The following is a 17,592-nucleotide window of genomic DNA, read 5'->3' on the forward strand; positions in this document are numbered from 1 at the left end:
TTTTCTCGTCCGTTGGCCAAAACTCGTTTTTATGCGATCGTCGAAGTCCGAGGATAATCAAATGAGAGTCTGCAACTTGAAATTTCTGGCTGAAAATAAAGGGAGTGAATACTATGACTGAAAAACGGATTTATAAAATACCGCAAATAATAAAAAAACATCACATTAGTTTCGTTTTAGAAGTCGCACTGGCTATCTTGGACACCGTAAATTGGTAAAATTTCGTGTTCCTGCGGATGACTTTATTAGCTTGAAACTATGCCATAGAAACTGAAGTTTTTAAATTGCCATCTCTCGAACACTCGGCATTCCATGCATCAAAATTAAATGCAATCGGGTAGTTAACCTGAAATTTTCATATCCGCGGATTGTCTTAATCTGTGAAATATACCAAACTCCAACTCAACAGCTCTGCTCGGAACACCACCGTCAGTCAGCTGATATACCAAAGCGTATATATACAGTGTGAATAAGATTCTACTGATCTGTGATGTAAGAGATCGATGACTGGATGGTGACTGCTTCCCTTTTATTTTACGGACAGAAAGTCTGGTACGGTACACTCTGGATGACTGGGTTGAGCAAATACTTAGCTTTGCCGCAATTAGTTCGTCAGATACAGAAAGCGTATAGTCTACTACATACAAACATAGTACTGATATTCGAATATTACTGTCTGACTGCTTGGACTGTAGGCTATTAGGTTCAATCTGTCAATAGGTTGAGTATCTTTTTTTGTTTTATTTCTGGCCTAAGCCTCTGGTTTGTATTATGAAGTTTTCAAAATAAACTATCAGTGAATGTTAGAACCTTTCTGAACAGTTAATAAGGTGCCTTGGATCATTTGTATGTATTCCTGTATTCAGAAATGATATCAGCAGTTCAAAAATAAATTACGATTGGATTAATCACATAGCATGGCGTTTTTATCAAATACATACCGAAAAGCTTAGTGATCTTCAACGATTTTTTAATATTTGAAGAAATTTTGTTCAGGTTCTTCGGTACCGTATCCTAAATTAAACCCTTGCTGAAAGAACTGACAAAAGGCGATAAAATGGCTTAACTATATGGCGAACAACAGCCTCTTGTCGATTACCATTTTATACCGGTATGGGATTAGTCAGGTATTTGTTTTTGGAAACATGGACCTGATGACGTTAGAAGCCGTAACTGACCAGCGGTTATGTGAACCACCTTACAGCGGCGAGGAGTCCAGCAATCCTCTCGCACATAACCATCTCTGCATGGGATTCGAACCTGCGAACCCACGCAGAGTAATCAGTGGTAAGGTGGTGAGCGCACTCCTAACGCTTAGCAGTAGCACGATGAGCCACACCGCCGATATAGTATTTGGTTTATTTACTACTGTACTAATTATCTTTATTTCAATGCCTATCACAGTTACTTTGTAGTATATTTTAGACATTGATATTTTGGTTGTTTTCCTTATTAACATTAAAAATGGGTTCCAAAGTTTCGTTGGATCTTCAAGATGAAGAGATAGAGAGTATCCAAAAAGAGACCGGATGTGAGTAATTGTATCATCAGAACTAGTGTTGATTGCTTATTTTTGAAAAACAACACTCTACCCTGGATTGTACTCAAAACTTTTACCCACTACTGCACTATGCCTAAAAGAATGCAAAATTTGAAAACAGCTTATTGTGAGGGTATAATATAGCTGAATACAACACCCTCGACTCAAATGTCATACTGATGTGTCAGCTTCCACTAATTTGAATCAGACCTGATGAAATGGCCCTGTTTCGAGTACTTCTTTCACAGTAGTATCAACAGTCCTATTTTTATGCATAATACGGCGGTATTATTTTGACACAGTCTGTAAACTACACAGTCTGGTTTTTGAGTAATTTGCGTTAGTTTTCATAGTTCACGGAAACTTAAATGAAGAAATATGGAGTAAAATGCCACGTGCTTAATGTGTGCGGATTCAAATCTTGAGTGGGGGAGCATTGCTGAGACACCCGTTGTTGTGGAGTGTTTCATGTGGCCCATGTTTGGGACGTCAGTTACGGATTGCCTACTACCGCAATGGTCCTCAAACTTCAGTTTTCTAAATTTTAACAGGCCGTTTTATGCCCTTAATAATTGGCCATGTCGTGAGTCTTGTGACAAAAAAAAAAAAAAAAACAGTCCTATTTTTATGCATAATACCTAATTGCAGTACATTAAGATTACTTATCGGTATGTAATATCTAGACATGCTTTCCCAAAATTATGTAGCTTATGATTAGCAATGGTCAATAGTGGTGATGGGCAATGTAGAATAAAATTTATTATTCTAGAATACTCAAACCAAATCCAGACTAGGAATTCTATTCTATTTTCATAGTTATATAAATAGAGGGAATTCTACCGCCACATTGCTGGATGAAAATATTAAAAAGGCAAAATTGTAAATGTATTACTGGCTTTGTATTAGGATAATTGAAAATGTCCCCAGAATTGAAGCTTATTTGATACCAAACAGGCATTCTCAGGACAATGAAATATGGGGAATTTTCACAATTGCCTTGAATTATTCGAAATATACATAATTCCTAAATACTGATATTCTGAATTAAGATTCCCCTTACGGATTCTTTGCAAGCAAATACAAGCATAATTAAACAAGAGAGATTTTGATGAAAGCTGAATAAAATAAAAACCCAAAATAGAAAAATTGACAAGTGGCAACGAAGAGGCAGAAACCGAATCCTGTTATTGTATTCTCTTAGATTGAAATCTTTTGTGTTCGATATTCTGCATTGTCCATCCCTAGCCATTAGAGCCAAGAGCATATGCAGTAAGGTAGTACTGGCTACAATACTAATAAATACTTTATATGTGTTTTCAGTTTCCCCAAATCAAATTATTCGTCTCTTTACAAGATTCACAAGTTTGGATAAAGAAGAAAATGGATTTTTATCGTAACTACATTTTTATAGATATAAAAGCCCATATTGTATTGTATAAATCTATATTGTATTTAGACCAGGGTTTCTCATACTGGGGTCCGTGACGACTATACAGGCGGTCCGCAACGTTATTAAGAGTCTGATTTTAACGTATGTTCGCTGTTACCATAGGCATTCGTAAACGAGTTGAGAGACTTTTGCGACTTTGCCAAAGTCATTTGAGCCCTGTTGCTGCAAGAAAGCTGCATGAAACCCAGTTTTTTGTGTGAGACTATCAAAGTATACACAATCAAATTAGTTAGTGTCGCTGCTTGATAACCAGTCTTGGTGTCTAGCGCCTGCCTTCACCCTGGCCTGAAGTACCATTTTACTTAATTTTTTTGTATTGTTTATTCACAATGTGTATGATGGAAAATATAAATTACTGATTAAATTAGTTCCACATGTTCACTTAGTACAGACAGTAGAGTGGGGCCTACGAGTTTTCTTGTCACAAACTGATTCGTCACATTAATAACGTTTTTGTTGTTGTGTTCTAAATCCAGATGAAACATTATCCTTCCTCGTTGGTTAGACGCATGAATTGATACGGCCTCAAGGATATAGCTAGTCATTATATCTTATATGATATCGTTAAAATTTGTTACTTTAGTTTCCTTTGTCGATTAAGTTTCAATTTAAAAGTTTTTTATTTGTTTACACTTTTTTCTGATTTATATATTTATTCAGGAGAGATTCATTCTTGAGGATTCCAGAACTTGCAATAAATCCTCTTGCAGACAGAATTGTGGAATCATTTTTTGAAAAAGGGTAAAATCTTTTTAAACTGAATAGAAAAAATATTTAATGTATTTAGTACACACACTTCTGGAGCGCCAAATCTTTACATATGTAAACAACTTGTTATGTCAACAACACTGATATTGCTAGGATTCCAGACCGTGTTTTACTAAGCACATTTCCATTGGTTTTCACAGTTTAATCTAGTTTGTGTGGTGTGGTGTATTTAATACCACCTTAAATACCAAGTTAAATGATCTTGCTTGTTCTGTGGTTCTCGTTTTCACTCATTAATTTATTGCAAAATCCTGCTCTTAACAAGGTAATAAAATACTAATATGCCCTACTAATGTTTTTGAAGATTTATTTACATCAAGGATGAGGGGCATAAGTTCGAATCTCAAGTCGTTAACCTGCATCCAACATTCTAACCATTAAGTCATTGTATAAATAATAAGTTTTCTTTTTTTTCAGTCATGATCATGTCAACTTCAGGCAGTTCATGAGGACATTGGCTGTGTTTCGTCCTTTAACTAATAAAACACTCGAAACAGCAGTTAATAGCCGAAATAAGAAGCTAGAATGTAAGGAAAATTCTGATTGTATTTTGTCTTTATTTCTATTTAAATCAATTCTTGTACTATTTTACTTCTAACTGCTTATTGTCTAGTAAAGATATATCACAATTAATTATAACAAGTCACATAAATGAGAATATATTATGATGAGCAATCTCAATCAAATGAAGGAGTAGGCCTGTTACAATGAAATTCTTTATTAAACTAATTTAGTCTGGCCCATTTGCTGATTTATGTAGAGTAATTGAATTTTATAGATCTTACTTTGTTGTCACTTTTTCACACTCCTGCCTACATGTATAGTGTGGATTACAGACGAATTGATAAGTTTATTTTATTTTTTCAGTTGTTTTTTCATTGTATGATTCTGACAATGATGGAAAGATTTCTAAGAAAGATTTATTGGATGTGAGTTATGGAGTTGATTTTTTGTGCTTGTCATATACTTATTGTCCAACACAGTGGTTCCCAATCTTTTATAGCTCGTGGCCGTCTTTCGGAGGCTTTTAGCGCTCATGCCCTCCCTGTTCATCATTCCAGTGGTATTTATAGTGTTATTTTGAATGGTAGATTTCAAATCCCATTATGTGCAAACAATTCATGCTCAACAAAGTGAAAACACCTTGACTGGGAATTCCGTGACTGGGAATAATGGGGATTTTTATTGTATGAGAAAATGTAAAATCAGTTTTTATGCTGGCATGTGGCCCCTTCCAACTGCTTTGAGGTCCCCTTGGTGGGCTACAGGCCCACTGTTGAAAACCCCTGAAACGTATGTTTGGTATTCTACTGTTGTTACATTTCTCCATCAAATATGGCTAGTTTTCAATGTTGTCTTGGATCGTGAGGTTTAAATAAAGATTATTTGCTAGCAATTTGAAAGCATAAGATTGGAATTACTTTCCTATTACAACAAAATGCCAGACTAAAAACTTTCATTTTATTCGTTGCCTAACAATACCAATGAGTGATTTTTCTTTAATTTGAGATTATATTTTTATTGAAATATTGCATAAATCATTCAACTGTCATAGCTTCCCTACATCGCCACTTCAAAAGTTGAATTTAAAAAACGGCAATGCAAAGAAAATTAATATGATCGTATATTGATATATAGTTTGATCATACTCGTAAATGAATAAATCTTTTTGACACCTTGAACTAAACTGAACTTCATATATGATTTGATTGCTGTGTTATCAATCTTACATGAAGGGTATTTATTGATCAGTTTTACTGGGGAACATAATCAATAATTTTCCCTGTGATATTCTTTCTATGATATACTCTTCATTAATTTTGATGAGTCACCATTATTTTGCTAATAGTCAGAATTGTGTTTTTATCATATGATGTTCTAATAATAAATGAACAATACTCATAAAGGGAAATTGCATAGTATAAAGCCATAATAGTCACTGCGACAACTTTATTTCATTTATGTCAGTTCCTAAATATGGCTTTTGAATTTGCAGTGACATTTATCATGAGTTATGTCAGCATCACATCTTCGCTTTGAACAAACTTGAAATTCAATCCCTTTTTATACTAAGAATCATTTGTGCTTTTTGAACTACCCAAATGTACTTGGTTTGGCATTTTCTCACCCAATTCATTACACATTCAAGATGGTAGGGGTTAGAACCCTCTATGTACGACACCCCTTGTAGTTGTACTGGATATTTTTCATTTTCTGTCGCAGCATGTTTCACTAATCTATGCCTATATTATTAGATTTTAAGTTTGATGGTTGGAGCTAATATAAGTCCAGATCAACTTTCCTATATCGCCGAACGAACTATTTTAGAAAGTGATAAAGATAATGATAGAAGCATCAGCCGTGAAGAATTTTTAAGGGTGAGATTATTTTGTATTTTTTGTTCAACACTTGTTTATCAGTTACAATATTGTTAATCTCGTGATCAACCACTACTACCATAAGTAATTTAATGTTTTTTTTTATAAAGTTTTGTCATATATTACCAAGAACAAAGTGGTTCAACCAATTATTGGTATTTGTTTTTAAAAACATTTTTAAAATCCTATCTGACTTTTGTTATTTCCTAACTTTAATTTATAACTTGACTAGTCTAACATGTAAACATACATAAAAAAGTAGATTTTGTTTTCTTTCCTTTTCAATTGAAAGATAACCTGTGTTAATCATCATTATTATTACCTTTGATAACCTATTTGTGACAATGTAGCAAGTTTTCATGGTCCAAGCATATAAAGTTTATAAAGCCTTTAGTTTCGATAGCTGTAAAAACGTGCCATTACAGTTATAATGTTAGTGAATATAAATCCGAACTTGAATGTTACTTTTCCAGGCAATGGATGCAGCAAACTGCAATACAAAAATGAGCGTGCGCTTTCTGGATTAATCACCACATTTTAAGCATACATCAGTTTGATTTATTATGAAAAGTTATGTCTGTCTTGTACTGTGAATTTTGTAGATGATTTTGTATGTATGAAGGTTTACTCAACTACAGTTATTCAAAATCATAGTAGATTCCTATGAATCATTGGATGATTGTCCAGTGCCCGGACCTCCAGAAGTATCTGCACCAAAATGGCACACATCCTGAACATAGTATGTGTACCAGGTTAGGGTTCAGGTTGTGCCCCATCTTGGGTGCACATACTTTGGGAGCGCCCAGTGCCCTGTTTGGGGCTAAAAAGTGAAATACTTTTATAAAAATGAAATTTTATTAATCTGTATCTACTATTCTAATCTAAATGTGTAGAGTGTAAAAATAACATAAATTACTGTGGCTTTGATTTAAAGGTTGTTCATATGAAACAAATTCTAACATCCCTACACTGGTCTAAATTCTGAGTTTGACGAAAATATGGAGGCAATGAAAAAAAAACAGATGTACTACATCCATTGTTTTTTTTTCGTGCTCCTTACTTGGCAATCTCAGTATTACTCATTGTCAGGTGAATGAAACGGACCAGTCATTTTAGTTCACATACAGTGTGTTGTAACTGCTAGGTCTAGCCCTCAAAAGGGCAATTGCGTATTTCACATGTCTGTCTCGTCCATGTAATTTTTATTTTTCAATGTATCGCACATTTTGTCTGTATTCATTCATACAGATTGAAGTGCAAAATTTATTTTTAGTCACATATTAACAGACAATAAAATAATACAATAAATTTTTACTTTTCATCGGGACCACGGAACATTCTCATCTTCCTGTAACAAACATATTTTTCAACTTATTGTCGACCAATATATATGTATGAGATTTTTAATTGTAGTATCTTGCATTTATTACTATTTGTAAGTTTTATTTACTTGAGTCAATTTTCACCCAAATATATTACTAATTTTTTCCTAGTCTTCAAGTACATGTGCTGCAATCCCTGTATAATTAATTGCCTCTTTTTGGCTCGATTCAGCAAGGGGAGATATGTTAAGTATTACTAAATGAATTGGGTTTCTTGTTTTATTTTTGAAATGGTATTTTGCTAGAATATGTTGAAAAGACGAATTTAATTTTTTCTTTCTTGAAGTAATTGATTGAATGAAAGTATCCAAAAATACGGTAGTATACCGGTTAAAGTTAAACCTTAAACTTCTTGAAAGCTCACATCAGAGACGCTCACTGATATGCATATTTTGCCAGCTTCTTTCGTTTATGGCGGTTGATTAACTTTTTTCATCTTATATATATGTGTACTTCTACGGTTTATTCCTCTCTCCCGGTCTAAATATGGAAATCCTATTTATTGGTGTCAATAAAATCTATCCATATAATTTATGCATTCAAGTAATTTTGCCGAGCCGTGTTCAATACGGTGTTTTTCTTGTCTGTTCCTTTACCACCTTAAAGCGAAGTAGGCGATCAAACAACTTATGCAATGAATTTAAATTTATCTTATTAGTTCTGGAGCGGTGATATCTGCATACTCATCCGAGTTCAAATGGAGTGCTGTGAAGCGTCATTTATTTTGCTTTGACACATAGTGTTAAGAATGTTTGCTCAAATGATGGCTTTTTGTAATATCCTTCAATATACCACTTCGTAGCTTGCGCTGGTACTCAACTTGGTGATGGACGGTTCATTAAGCTTTGTCGGATAAACAGGGTGCTAACTTTTCTGCTGCCCGGGTCGAGTTTCCAATAATGATGCCCCTATCCCTAACTTCAAAAATAATTCTGGAGATAAACAGATTATAGATGCCGTTATACATGAGAATAAATGAATCAAAGGTTAAGTAAAATAGAAACGTTTGTTTTATTAAATAAATATTCAAACTTAACAACAAACTCACATGTATAAGATCGGACTCATTTATTAACAAAAAGCAAGTGACCTATTTCTATGTCCAATCGCTACTTTGCTGCGACAAATGTCTGAACGACAGCCTCTTTCACCTCGCTCGTCAAGAATTTCTTTTCGATGCTAATCAAAGTTAAACTTGCGCTAATTTGAAATCGACGACCTCAAGTATATATATTTTTATATATTTACTTTGAGAAAGATCGTTCGCAACTAGCAATTGAGTAGCCGATTATGAGTAATAAACAATATGCAATAACAAACTCAACCATTGAAGCAAGAATATCTTTAGCATTTCTGTTTCCACTTCGGAAAAGCGACGTAACAGTAGACGTTTTAACAGTCGTACAGACAGATTCTCTGGCATGGTTGTAGACATTTCCTCGTTCGTTAGTTTTTAGATGTGTTTTGGAAATTCCACGTACATTTGCACCCGTAAACCGCTTCTAGTATGCGCATGCATACTTTTGCACCCACCGACATTTGCATCCATACATTTTCACCTATAGATTTTACCACCCGCCTATAGATTTCACCCGCGGACATTAGCACCCATGTACATTTTGCCCCCACGTACACAACAGAACTTCTTTTACTTCAAAGACTGCAGGTATCCATATATGTGTAAATGTTTACGGGTACAAAATTCCACGGGTGGAAGTGTCCATAGATGCGAATACCCGTGGGTTCAAATGTTCATGAGTGCGAAGGTACGCGGGTTTATTTGTACGTTGGTGCAAATGTACGCGGGTGTAAAAGTACGTGTGTGCAAATGTCCGTGTGTGCAAAAGTACATAGGTGAAAATGTCCGTGGGTGCAAAAGTACATAGGTGAAAATGTCAGTGGGTGCAAAAGTACATAGGTGCAAATGTCCGTGGGTGCAAAAGTACATAGGTGAAAATGTCAGTGGGTGCAAAAGTACATAGGTGAAAATGTCCGTGGGTGCAAAAGTACATAGGTGAAAATGTCAGTGGGTGCAAAAGTACATAGGTGCAAATGTCCGTGGGTTGAAATGTCTGTGGGTGCAAATGTCCATGATTGCAAATATCTATGGATGCAAATGTTCATAGGTGTCCGTGGGTCAAAAGTATGCAGATGCAATTGTCATGGGTGCAAATGTACGTGAATGCAAAAATAATGGAACCCAATGATTATACTGTCTTCTCACATAGTTTAATTGCAGCAATCAAAAATTAGTCCTAAATAGCTGTGATAGACAAGGCTAAACTTTTCTATCGGTACTTTTAAATAACAGGGTTGAATATTTCGAATTAAAATGATTGTTTGAAACATATAAACCGGTTTCAGGCGCTAACTCGTGAAACCACCATTAAAATGAGCACAGAAAATGTTGCAATTGTAAAATAGGAAGAATTTTTCTGGCGTCAATAATTGGGGAAACATTCATTGTTGACTCACCATCACCACAGTCAGTGACACAAACTAAACACATAATGTCAGCTTTTAATTAAATAAAAACACATCGAGAAAAACATGTGTAACGTACAAGCTTTCTCACATTACATATTGAATCATCTGTAAGTGACGCCCTTTAATACTGTCGCGGACACAATATCTTGCACCCAAATTGCTTTTCAATTCATCCCAATATCAGCGTCAATAACATTTTTCGGTCTCCACAGTCAATTTCCTTGCATGAACTTCACGCCGCTCAACAAAAGGATCAATTACTGATCGAATACAAAAGGGATCCTGAGAAACATTCTCTCGAATTAGTAGATGTTCCCATCGCAGAACTAAGCGGAACTTTAGTATTCGATACATCAGCAGATAATAAATTGAGCCATTCGTACCCAAATCGTTACGCAAGAAACTATTTGAAAACATTAACAGTTTAACTCATTCTGGTGCCAGGGGCTTAACTGATCTAATTTCATCACGCTACGTGTCGCCAGGAATGGTCCAATAAGTATTTTACGATCGAATGCAAATGAAATCCTTACGACGTATCAACCAGCATTCCTTCCTTTTTGTGACTTCGAGACTACCACATATGTCAAATTTCACTCTTCTCCGCTGAAACCGCAGTCAAAACCTGATAGCGAACTAAGAGAAAACGCTCCCATTTTAAACGCGCCAACACAAAACAGCCTTACTCGACGTGGACGGGTAAATCGCACACCACGGCAGTTGGATGATTTTATACTAGCATCTATTTTTGAAATAAACATTTAGATTAATAGCGTAGCTCTTTACTTTCTCGTATATATCTACCCCATCGAAGAATATCACCGTATTACTTCTTTGTTCACAGCTATTATTTTTGTCTCACTTATGTTTTTTATTATGTTTTTCCATCGTTCGTGTTGACCACTTGCCCTATCACCTATGTCTGCCAAAAGTTTTGTCACTACCCTAACCAATTTAAAATATGGAAATTTCGTAGTTGCTGTAGTTTCTCCCCACACATCTTTCAAAATTTTTGATTAAATTGTGAATATTTCCATGTCATCACCCCCAAAATACTCAAAACATGATGTGACGGATTAACGTATCATTAGTAGTGTTTCTCTTCTTACAGACGATGGTTGTGTCTATAAGGTTGTCATTTCTGGGCACAAACGCAATTATTTATTTTTATACTATTTTCATCTTGCACAGCTCAATTTTGAACATTTTTGTGTTCAGTAGTTTCTCAATGTCGCACTGTGTCAACGTCCGTGCTATATCTAACCGGATGATATTATTTCATATTTTAATGAGAATATTTTGCCGTACAGCTGTTTTTGTTTGCACTCACACTGGCATTTTATCTTCAAATTGTCAACAATGATTCTTTCTTGTCCACGTCAATTAAACACATCAAATGGTGAAGTTTCGGCTTATCCAAGCGATCCAACTCCATTGCAATCTCCACATTTCGCTGTTCTACTTGCTTCTACTTTTCATCCGTAATTAGAATACTGTAAGATACCAGTGATAATTTTGATTTTTAGCTAGTTATAACTTATGGTTGCATATTAATACTGTTGTGACAGCGTGTTACCTACCACACTTGCTTCCAACATTAGACACCTCTTATAGCGACACCTAGACTCAGGTCATGTGACCCCTTGACGCGCGCGCTGGCCACGTTTTGGCCACTCAACTGCTTCTGACAAGATTCCTCAGCTAAGTTAAGTTGTTTTAGTGTTTTATTATATATTTTATACTGTTTTACAATCGCTGATTTTATTACAATATACAGCAAAGATTTTGCACGTTTAATGAAGACTTTGGAGCGGACACAAATAGAAGCACAGTCTCTGCACGCAATGGAGTCGTAGGACTACAACCAGATACCCTATACATGCACTGTTTTTTAATATTCATAGAAGACCTTATTTCGCAGTTTAATGTCAAGTACGCAGAAATATATTCTATCGATGCCACAAAAATAACTTTCGTAATAGTTAGTACAATATATGTGCGATTATTTTATTTCAGTCCAGGCATTAAAACTAACTAATTGTAAGTTACGCCCATATGCTAAATACTTATACGGAGTTGACAACTCAACGCATCGTTGATGAACCATGGGCAACACATAGATAAAGTAACAAATGTTAATGGCTGGATGTTGAACTTGTTATTGTTGTATGAAGCGTAAATAGTAGAGATAATTAAATAGAAGAAATACTTAAACAGCGAAGTCTTGCTTAAATAGTAGAGCAAGAAAACTGCAAGGCATTCTTTGCATTCAGATGCGGTGAAACAATGATCAAGCATTTGGAGCTGATGGATTTTTCAATATGGACGATGTATTGTTCACTCACAAAAGTAATACTTCAAATCAAAATATATTAATAAGGCCTTCTCAAAAACGGCCTCGCCCTGCCTTACGATCACTCACGCGTCAATGCTGAACTATATATATTTTGTGTAAACGATAGATTCTTAATCATGACTCCCGCACCACTACGTCATGATTCAGAGGACAGGATCTTGCGATGCGAAACGATGCAAGTCAGGTGTAGCAAGTTGAATGAGGCAAGAAGCGAAGAAAGAAATGTTAGTGTACAATTCACATTTCGAAAGGAATGTCAAGCCCACTATCTTTTATTTTTTCATTGTATAATTCATCGAAAGCTGCATTTTCATTTATTGTGAAATAGTTCTTCCAATCACCAACTTCACCTTTTCTCATGAACTTTGCCTTTTTAAAATCCATCCATCCCAAAATTTTGACATTTTTTTGAGTAATTTGTACTTTTGTTCTTGCTCGTACTGTCAAATGTGCAGAAATTAAATATGATATCTATTTGTTCATTAGTTAGTTTTTTTCCAAGAAAGTTGGCTACAGCAACTATTTCCTTTTTCATGTCCTTCTTCATAGCTTCGTACGTAGTAAAGTAAATGCGTTCTTTGTCTGTCTGAAACTTCTATAAAACAAGAGAGTAAGGCTCAAATATATTGACACGGAGGTAGAAGACCTTAAGAACATCGAGTTTGCTGGAAAAAATAATGATTAAGCGTGATGTAATGAGTGTTTTTTTTATAATGTAATAACACAGGAAAAATTTGCGTAAAATATCGATTTCGATAGGACTCAAAAAAAATTTGAAAAAAAAAAACTGAAAGTAATAACTTTCTGGCGACTATTTCTATCTGCGAGTATTATAAATTTGCAATCATTCAGTCCATTTGTCGTGGAAAATATCCCAACAAGAACTCAGCAAAACGATCCACAAGCTTTTGCAAGGCGCAAAATTTTAAAACAAAAATCAAGACTAATTGTCTTATGAAGTTATTTAGTTCAAATAACCATTGTAGCTTCATTTAACACATTGCTGTTGTGTTGACCTGTGTTATGAAGCGTGTATGGTTTAAATATAGGTTATTGAAGTTACGGCCTGATGGTGTCTTTAAAACACTAAACTCAACCAATACCTTATTTTTCAGACAATATTTTATCAAACGATTATTTTCGTGTCTTATTCTTATATATAATTACATCCGATGATTAAATAATGAAATGAGAGCAGATTTCACCTTTGCTAAGATGCCATTTACATGCATCATGTTCATAAATATGATCTTACCTCCCAGTATGTGAGAACATGCGGAAACCAGCTTCCAAACAAGATATTTCCAGAGCTATAATTTTTTAAAAATTCACTCCAGGTACCTGGGTGCGGTAGTAACATATTCATGACGTGAAAGAAGTAGTAAGAAACACAAACGTCTTTCGCGTTCCGGGCGACATAAATTATCTTGCATTTGTTACCCGATTGAATATCTTCAGGCAGGAGTCCATAAGCGAGATGAGTCTTTATTATCCTGCAAGAATATTATATGCGAACTGAATGATATTACTGAATTGATGCGGTTCTAAAAATTAGAAATTTATTTTTCCAAAAGGTTGTTACACTCGATTTTAAGTTAGATGTCGCAGGGGTGGGCAAGGTTTTTAAACCAAGGGCCGAAAATTTAGCCCACCAAAACTGGTGGGTCATGTAAGTGTAACGTAAAAGTTACATTTTATGAACAATATTTACGGTGTTATGAAAGCAAAAGTGGAAAACAATAAGCCTCGTACCCAAACTAAATTTTATCGCAATCTCAAAAAATTCCTAGAGTTATTTTTCAGCTGTAGTATCAAAATTTGGTTTTAGTTTGGTTGTGGCAGCATCAGGCGGGCGAAATTGAATTACTCAACGGGCCGGATTTGGCCCGCGGGCCGTAGTTTGCCCATGTCAGTGTTAGAGTATAAACCGCCATTACATTCACTTTTCAAAGGTTTGGAATACAAAAACATATTACTCATTGCTGAAAGGACGGGTTGATATAACCACGTGGACAAAGCGCCTACTTCTTGATCTCTGGCCCCATTTAGTATTCACTTGATAATGTTATCAGGAAAGGAAATCGTGAACTTGATGTAATGTAATGACCGGCAATTCCGAAAACTAGCTGCTGACTAGTATCAAACCAATATGATACTGACCTTGGCTTATTCTTTTGCCATTTTTCAAGCGTCTGTATTCCCAAAGACACGTTGTCCGTCATATCTATCGTTTCAAGAAAAGGAATTCGACTCGAAAGTGGCTTGTCCTTAGCAACATTGATATCAGCGTTGTTGCAAATTAACCAAACAATTTGCTGCCTCCATGTTGTACCTTCGTTAAAAGAAATAGTTCAATAAAATTTGTTTTGTAAGACTCGAAAACAAATTAAAACATTTTACTGGAAAGACTATAGTTTTGCATAGCATAACATACTGTGAAATTGCACTTTTCTGTAGATTGCGATAGTGATAGAAAGTGTTCAATGCAGCATTTGTAGTTTTAGCGAAAAAGGGTCATGAACTAAAAAATACAAATCAGTTCATAAAAGTAGTAGAAATCAATGTCATAATTCAATATTAAATATAGGTGGGATAAAAAATTATTGAAAATAAAAAGCCTAATTACAATTTCGGCGCCATAATTATATTCTCAAAGTCATGGGGATGTGTAACTTTACTGACATCCGACTTTAAAATCATTCGGAGATGTGATTCAGAAATAGGTTATCTTTGAACGTCTCTTTTTACAATGCACTCACCTGATTTTGGATAAGTAGCAATAAAAACATCATCGTCTCTAATCTGGAATTTCAGAGCTTCCGCATATACTGCAGCCATTCCTGTGTTGCTTAATAGTGTTTCGTATCCATTGCATGCCCTAAAATGATATAGGTAACGTACCCTCAATATCTCCGACAAACCAGTCATACGAAGCAAATGTGGTATTCCGAGTTTTATCATCAGCTTCACTTCTGAAAGTTGAATTATCTTGTCAAAATATCCTTCAAATATACAATGTTAGGATGAGCCATGTAACGTGAAAAATGTTTACTCTCTGGAGATATTAACATGCAATATTTGTTTTAGTTCGAGGTAAATTTTAGGTAAAATTGGACTAATTGCATTTTGTATAACTGCAAGAAATACCGGCAAACAGTATATAATATAAAAAAGATGGAACCTCGTAGCAAATTTTGTTGAGATTCTTCATAAGGCAGTATGGAAAAATAGAGTTATATGGATATACCACTCAGTGAAACATAAACTGAATATTAAAGACAGGCATAGGACTGAGGATTTACATGTGCTACTTATTATTACTACTTACTGAAGGAATCTCTGTCAATCATTCGCATTGATTTCCATCTTGTTCTTGCGTATAAAAACGCAGTAGAAAGAGCTATTGATAGTATAATAAAAACATGCATTCTGGATGATCTAATCCAAGTTTTCAATTTTATTACAGAATAAGGTAAATAAATAAAAAGGTAAAAAAAAGAATTGTCGTGACGATTGTGTCCATGAGTTGTACACAAAAATTTACATATAACGTGAAGTACGGCGACATCCCTGTGTACGCATAGTCGTTATAAGGATTAAGACGATTAAGACAGTTACAAGCAGTTTTGAAGTTCTATAAGTTTTAGAATTTTAACAAATTTACAGCGATGCTAGCGGTAATAGTCCAGTCTTCCACATTTATCGCAAAATATTTAACTCAGAAAATCCCGACTTTTCGTGTAAGTTCCCCTAACTATCTCGTACATCTTTAACAACAGTATGTATATCGACAATGGTATTGAAGGAAGTGGACCTTTAATTGTGGGCACAGTCTTCTAAAATTGATTGTCATCAATAGTAGCACAACTGTCTAAGTCTAAAGCTAGTTCGGCAGTTATATGGGATGTATTTTAGAAACCAGTCCTTAAGATAAAACAAACATTATCCTACATTTCTTTTTTGCAAAAAAGCTCGGCGTCCGTTATCTCCATGTGTATGAAATACGAATAAAATTAAATGTAGGGGAGAGTGGGGCACGGTGGCCCATGGGGCACAGTGGTCCAATCCACTCACTAGCGACACCGGTGGTCGTACCGAGCACGTGACCAAACTGAAAAAAGTCACGGTCAAGCCTGTCCTCTAGGAAATTTATTTGCGCCGGTAGGTCGTATTGGAAAAAGTTAGGAGACTTTCGTTGTTTTTAGGGGGCCAAAGTAAAAATAAATTGCCGGAGTTTTTTCTTCTAAACTGCAGCCCGCATGACTTTTGCCGCCCATATTGGCATGCCAGGTAGGTGCCCCACAGAGGCTTATGACGGGGTATAAGATAGATCGGCACTCTAGGAGCAGGTGATTCATGAAGGCAAAGAACTTCGTACAACTGCAAGAGAAAATGCCATGCCCAAAACAACCCTATCAAGGTACGTCAAAAAACTGAAGTTTATGTCAGAAAGTTCTGTGTCCGACTCAGCGCCTTCAGATAGCCTCGAGTATTTTCGTCCTAACTACACGGTAAGAAGAATATTTTCGGATGAGGAAGAAGGTGAGCTTTCGAGTTATCTGCTACAGGCATCCAGACACCACTACGGGCTTCGAAAAGACGAGGTTCGAGAGCTAGCGTATAAAATGGCAGTTAAAAATGGAACAAACATTCCGCGGTCATGGGTTGAGAACAGTAGGGCAGGAAGCGACTGGCTGGACGGATTCATGCAGCGTCATCCTAAACTCTCTCTGCGCAAACCAGAAGCCACAAGTTTGTCGAGAGCTACCAGTTTCAACAGGAAAAATGTTGGCGAATTCTTTGATAACCTTGATTCCGTAATGAAGCGTAACAAGTTTGAGCCAAATTCCACATATAACATGGACGAAACCGGGTTAACTACCGTTCAAGTGCCGTCCAAGATCATTGCCGAAACAGGTATAAAGCAAGTGGGAAAGATTACTTCGGCCGAAAGGGGACTTCTTGTGACAATGATAGGAGCAGTCAATGCACTAGGAAACTCCATACCTCCGTGCTTCATTTTTCCTAGAGTCAACTTCAGAGAACATATGCTGAGAGGTGCGCCACTTGGTGCAGCTGGGTTTGCAAACAAATCTGGTTGGATAAATTCAGAAATCTTTCTTTCATGGATGAAACATTTCGTAAAACATGCAAACTGCACACCTTCAACTCCCGCACTATTACTAATGGACAACCACAAGAGTCACATCACGATTGATTCTCTCAATTAC

General features: G+C 35.7%; 2 protein-coding genes across 2 annotated transcripts; one reads left to right on the plus strand and one right to left on the minus strand.

Moving 5' to 3' along the window:
* The first annotated feature begins 1,383 nt into the window (after window positions 1-1,383).
* Window positions 1,384-8,048, plus strand: LOC120331112 (calcineurin B homologous protein 1-like). Its single transcript, XM_039398148.2, has 7 exons — window positions 1,384-1,531; window positions 2,861-2,933; window positions 3,651-3,731; window positions 4,176-4,285; window positions 4,626-4,687; window positions 6,014-6,136; window positions 6,610-8,048. The coding sequence occupies exons 1-7, from the start codon at window positions 1,465-1,467 to the stop codon at window positions 6,661-6,663; spliced, it is 570 nt and encodes a 189-aa protein (XP_039254082.1). The 5' UTR covers window positions 1,384-1,464; the 3' UTR covers window positions 6,664-8,048.
* A 3,712-nt stretch (window positions 8,049-11,760) lies between these two features.
* LOC120331082 (sulfotransferase 1C4-like) lies at window positions 11,761-16,300 on the minus strand. The gene is made up of 6 exons (XM_078113776.1): window positions 15,690-16,300; window positions 15,121-15,333; window positions 14,522-14,693; window positions 13,617-13,854; window positions 12,759-12,956; window positions 11,761-12,727 (listed from the first exon to the last, which is right to left on the minus strand). The coding sequence occupies exons 1-6, from the start codon at window positions 15,787-15,789 to the stop codon at window positions 12,599-12,601; spliced, it is 1,050 nt and encodes a 349-aa protein (XP_077969902.1). The 5' UTR covers window positions 15,790-16,300; the 3' UTR covers window positions 11,761-12,598.
* Between the last annotated feature and the right edge of the window lie 1,292 nt (window positions 16,301-17,592).

This window comes from Styela clava, chromosome 6, assembly GCF_964204865.1.
Source record: "Styela clava chromosome 6, kaStyClav1.hap1.2, whole genome shotgun sequence".
NCBI lineage: Eukaryota > Metazoa > Chordata > Ascidiacea > Stolidobranchia > Styelidae > Styela > Styela clava.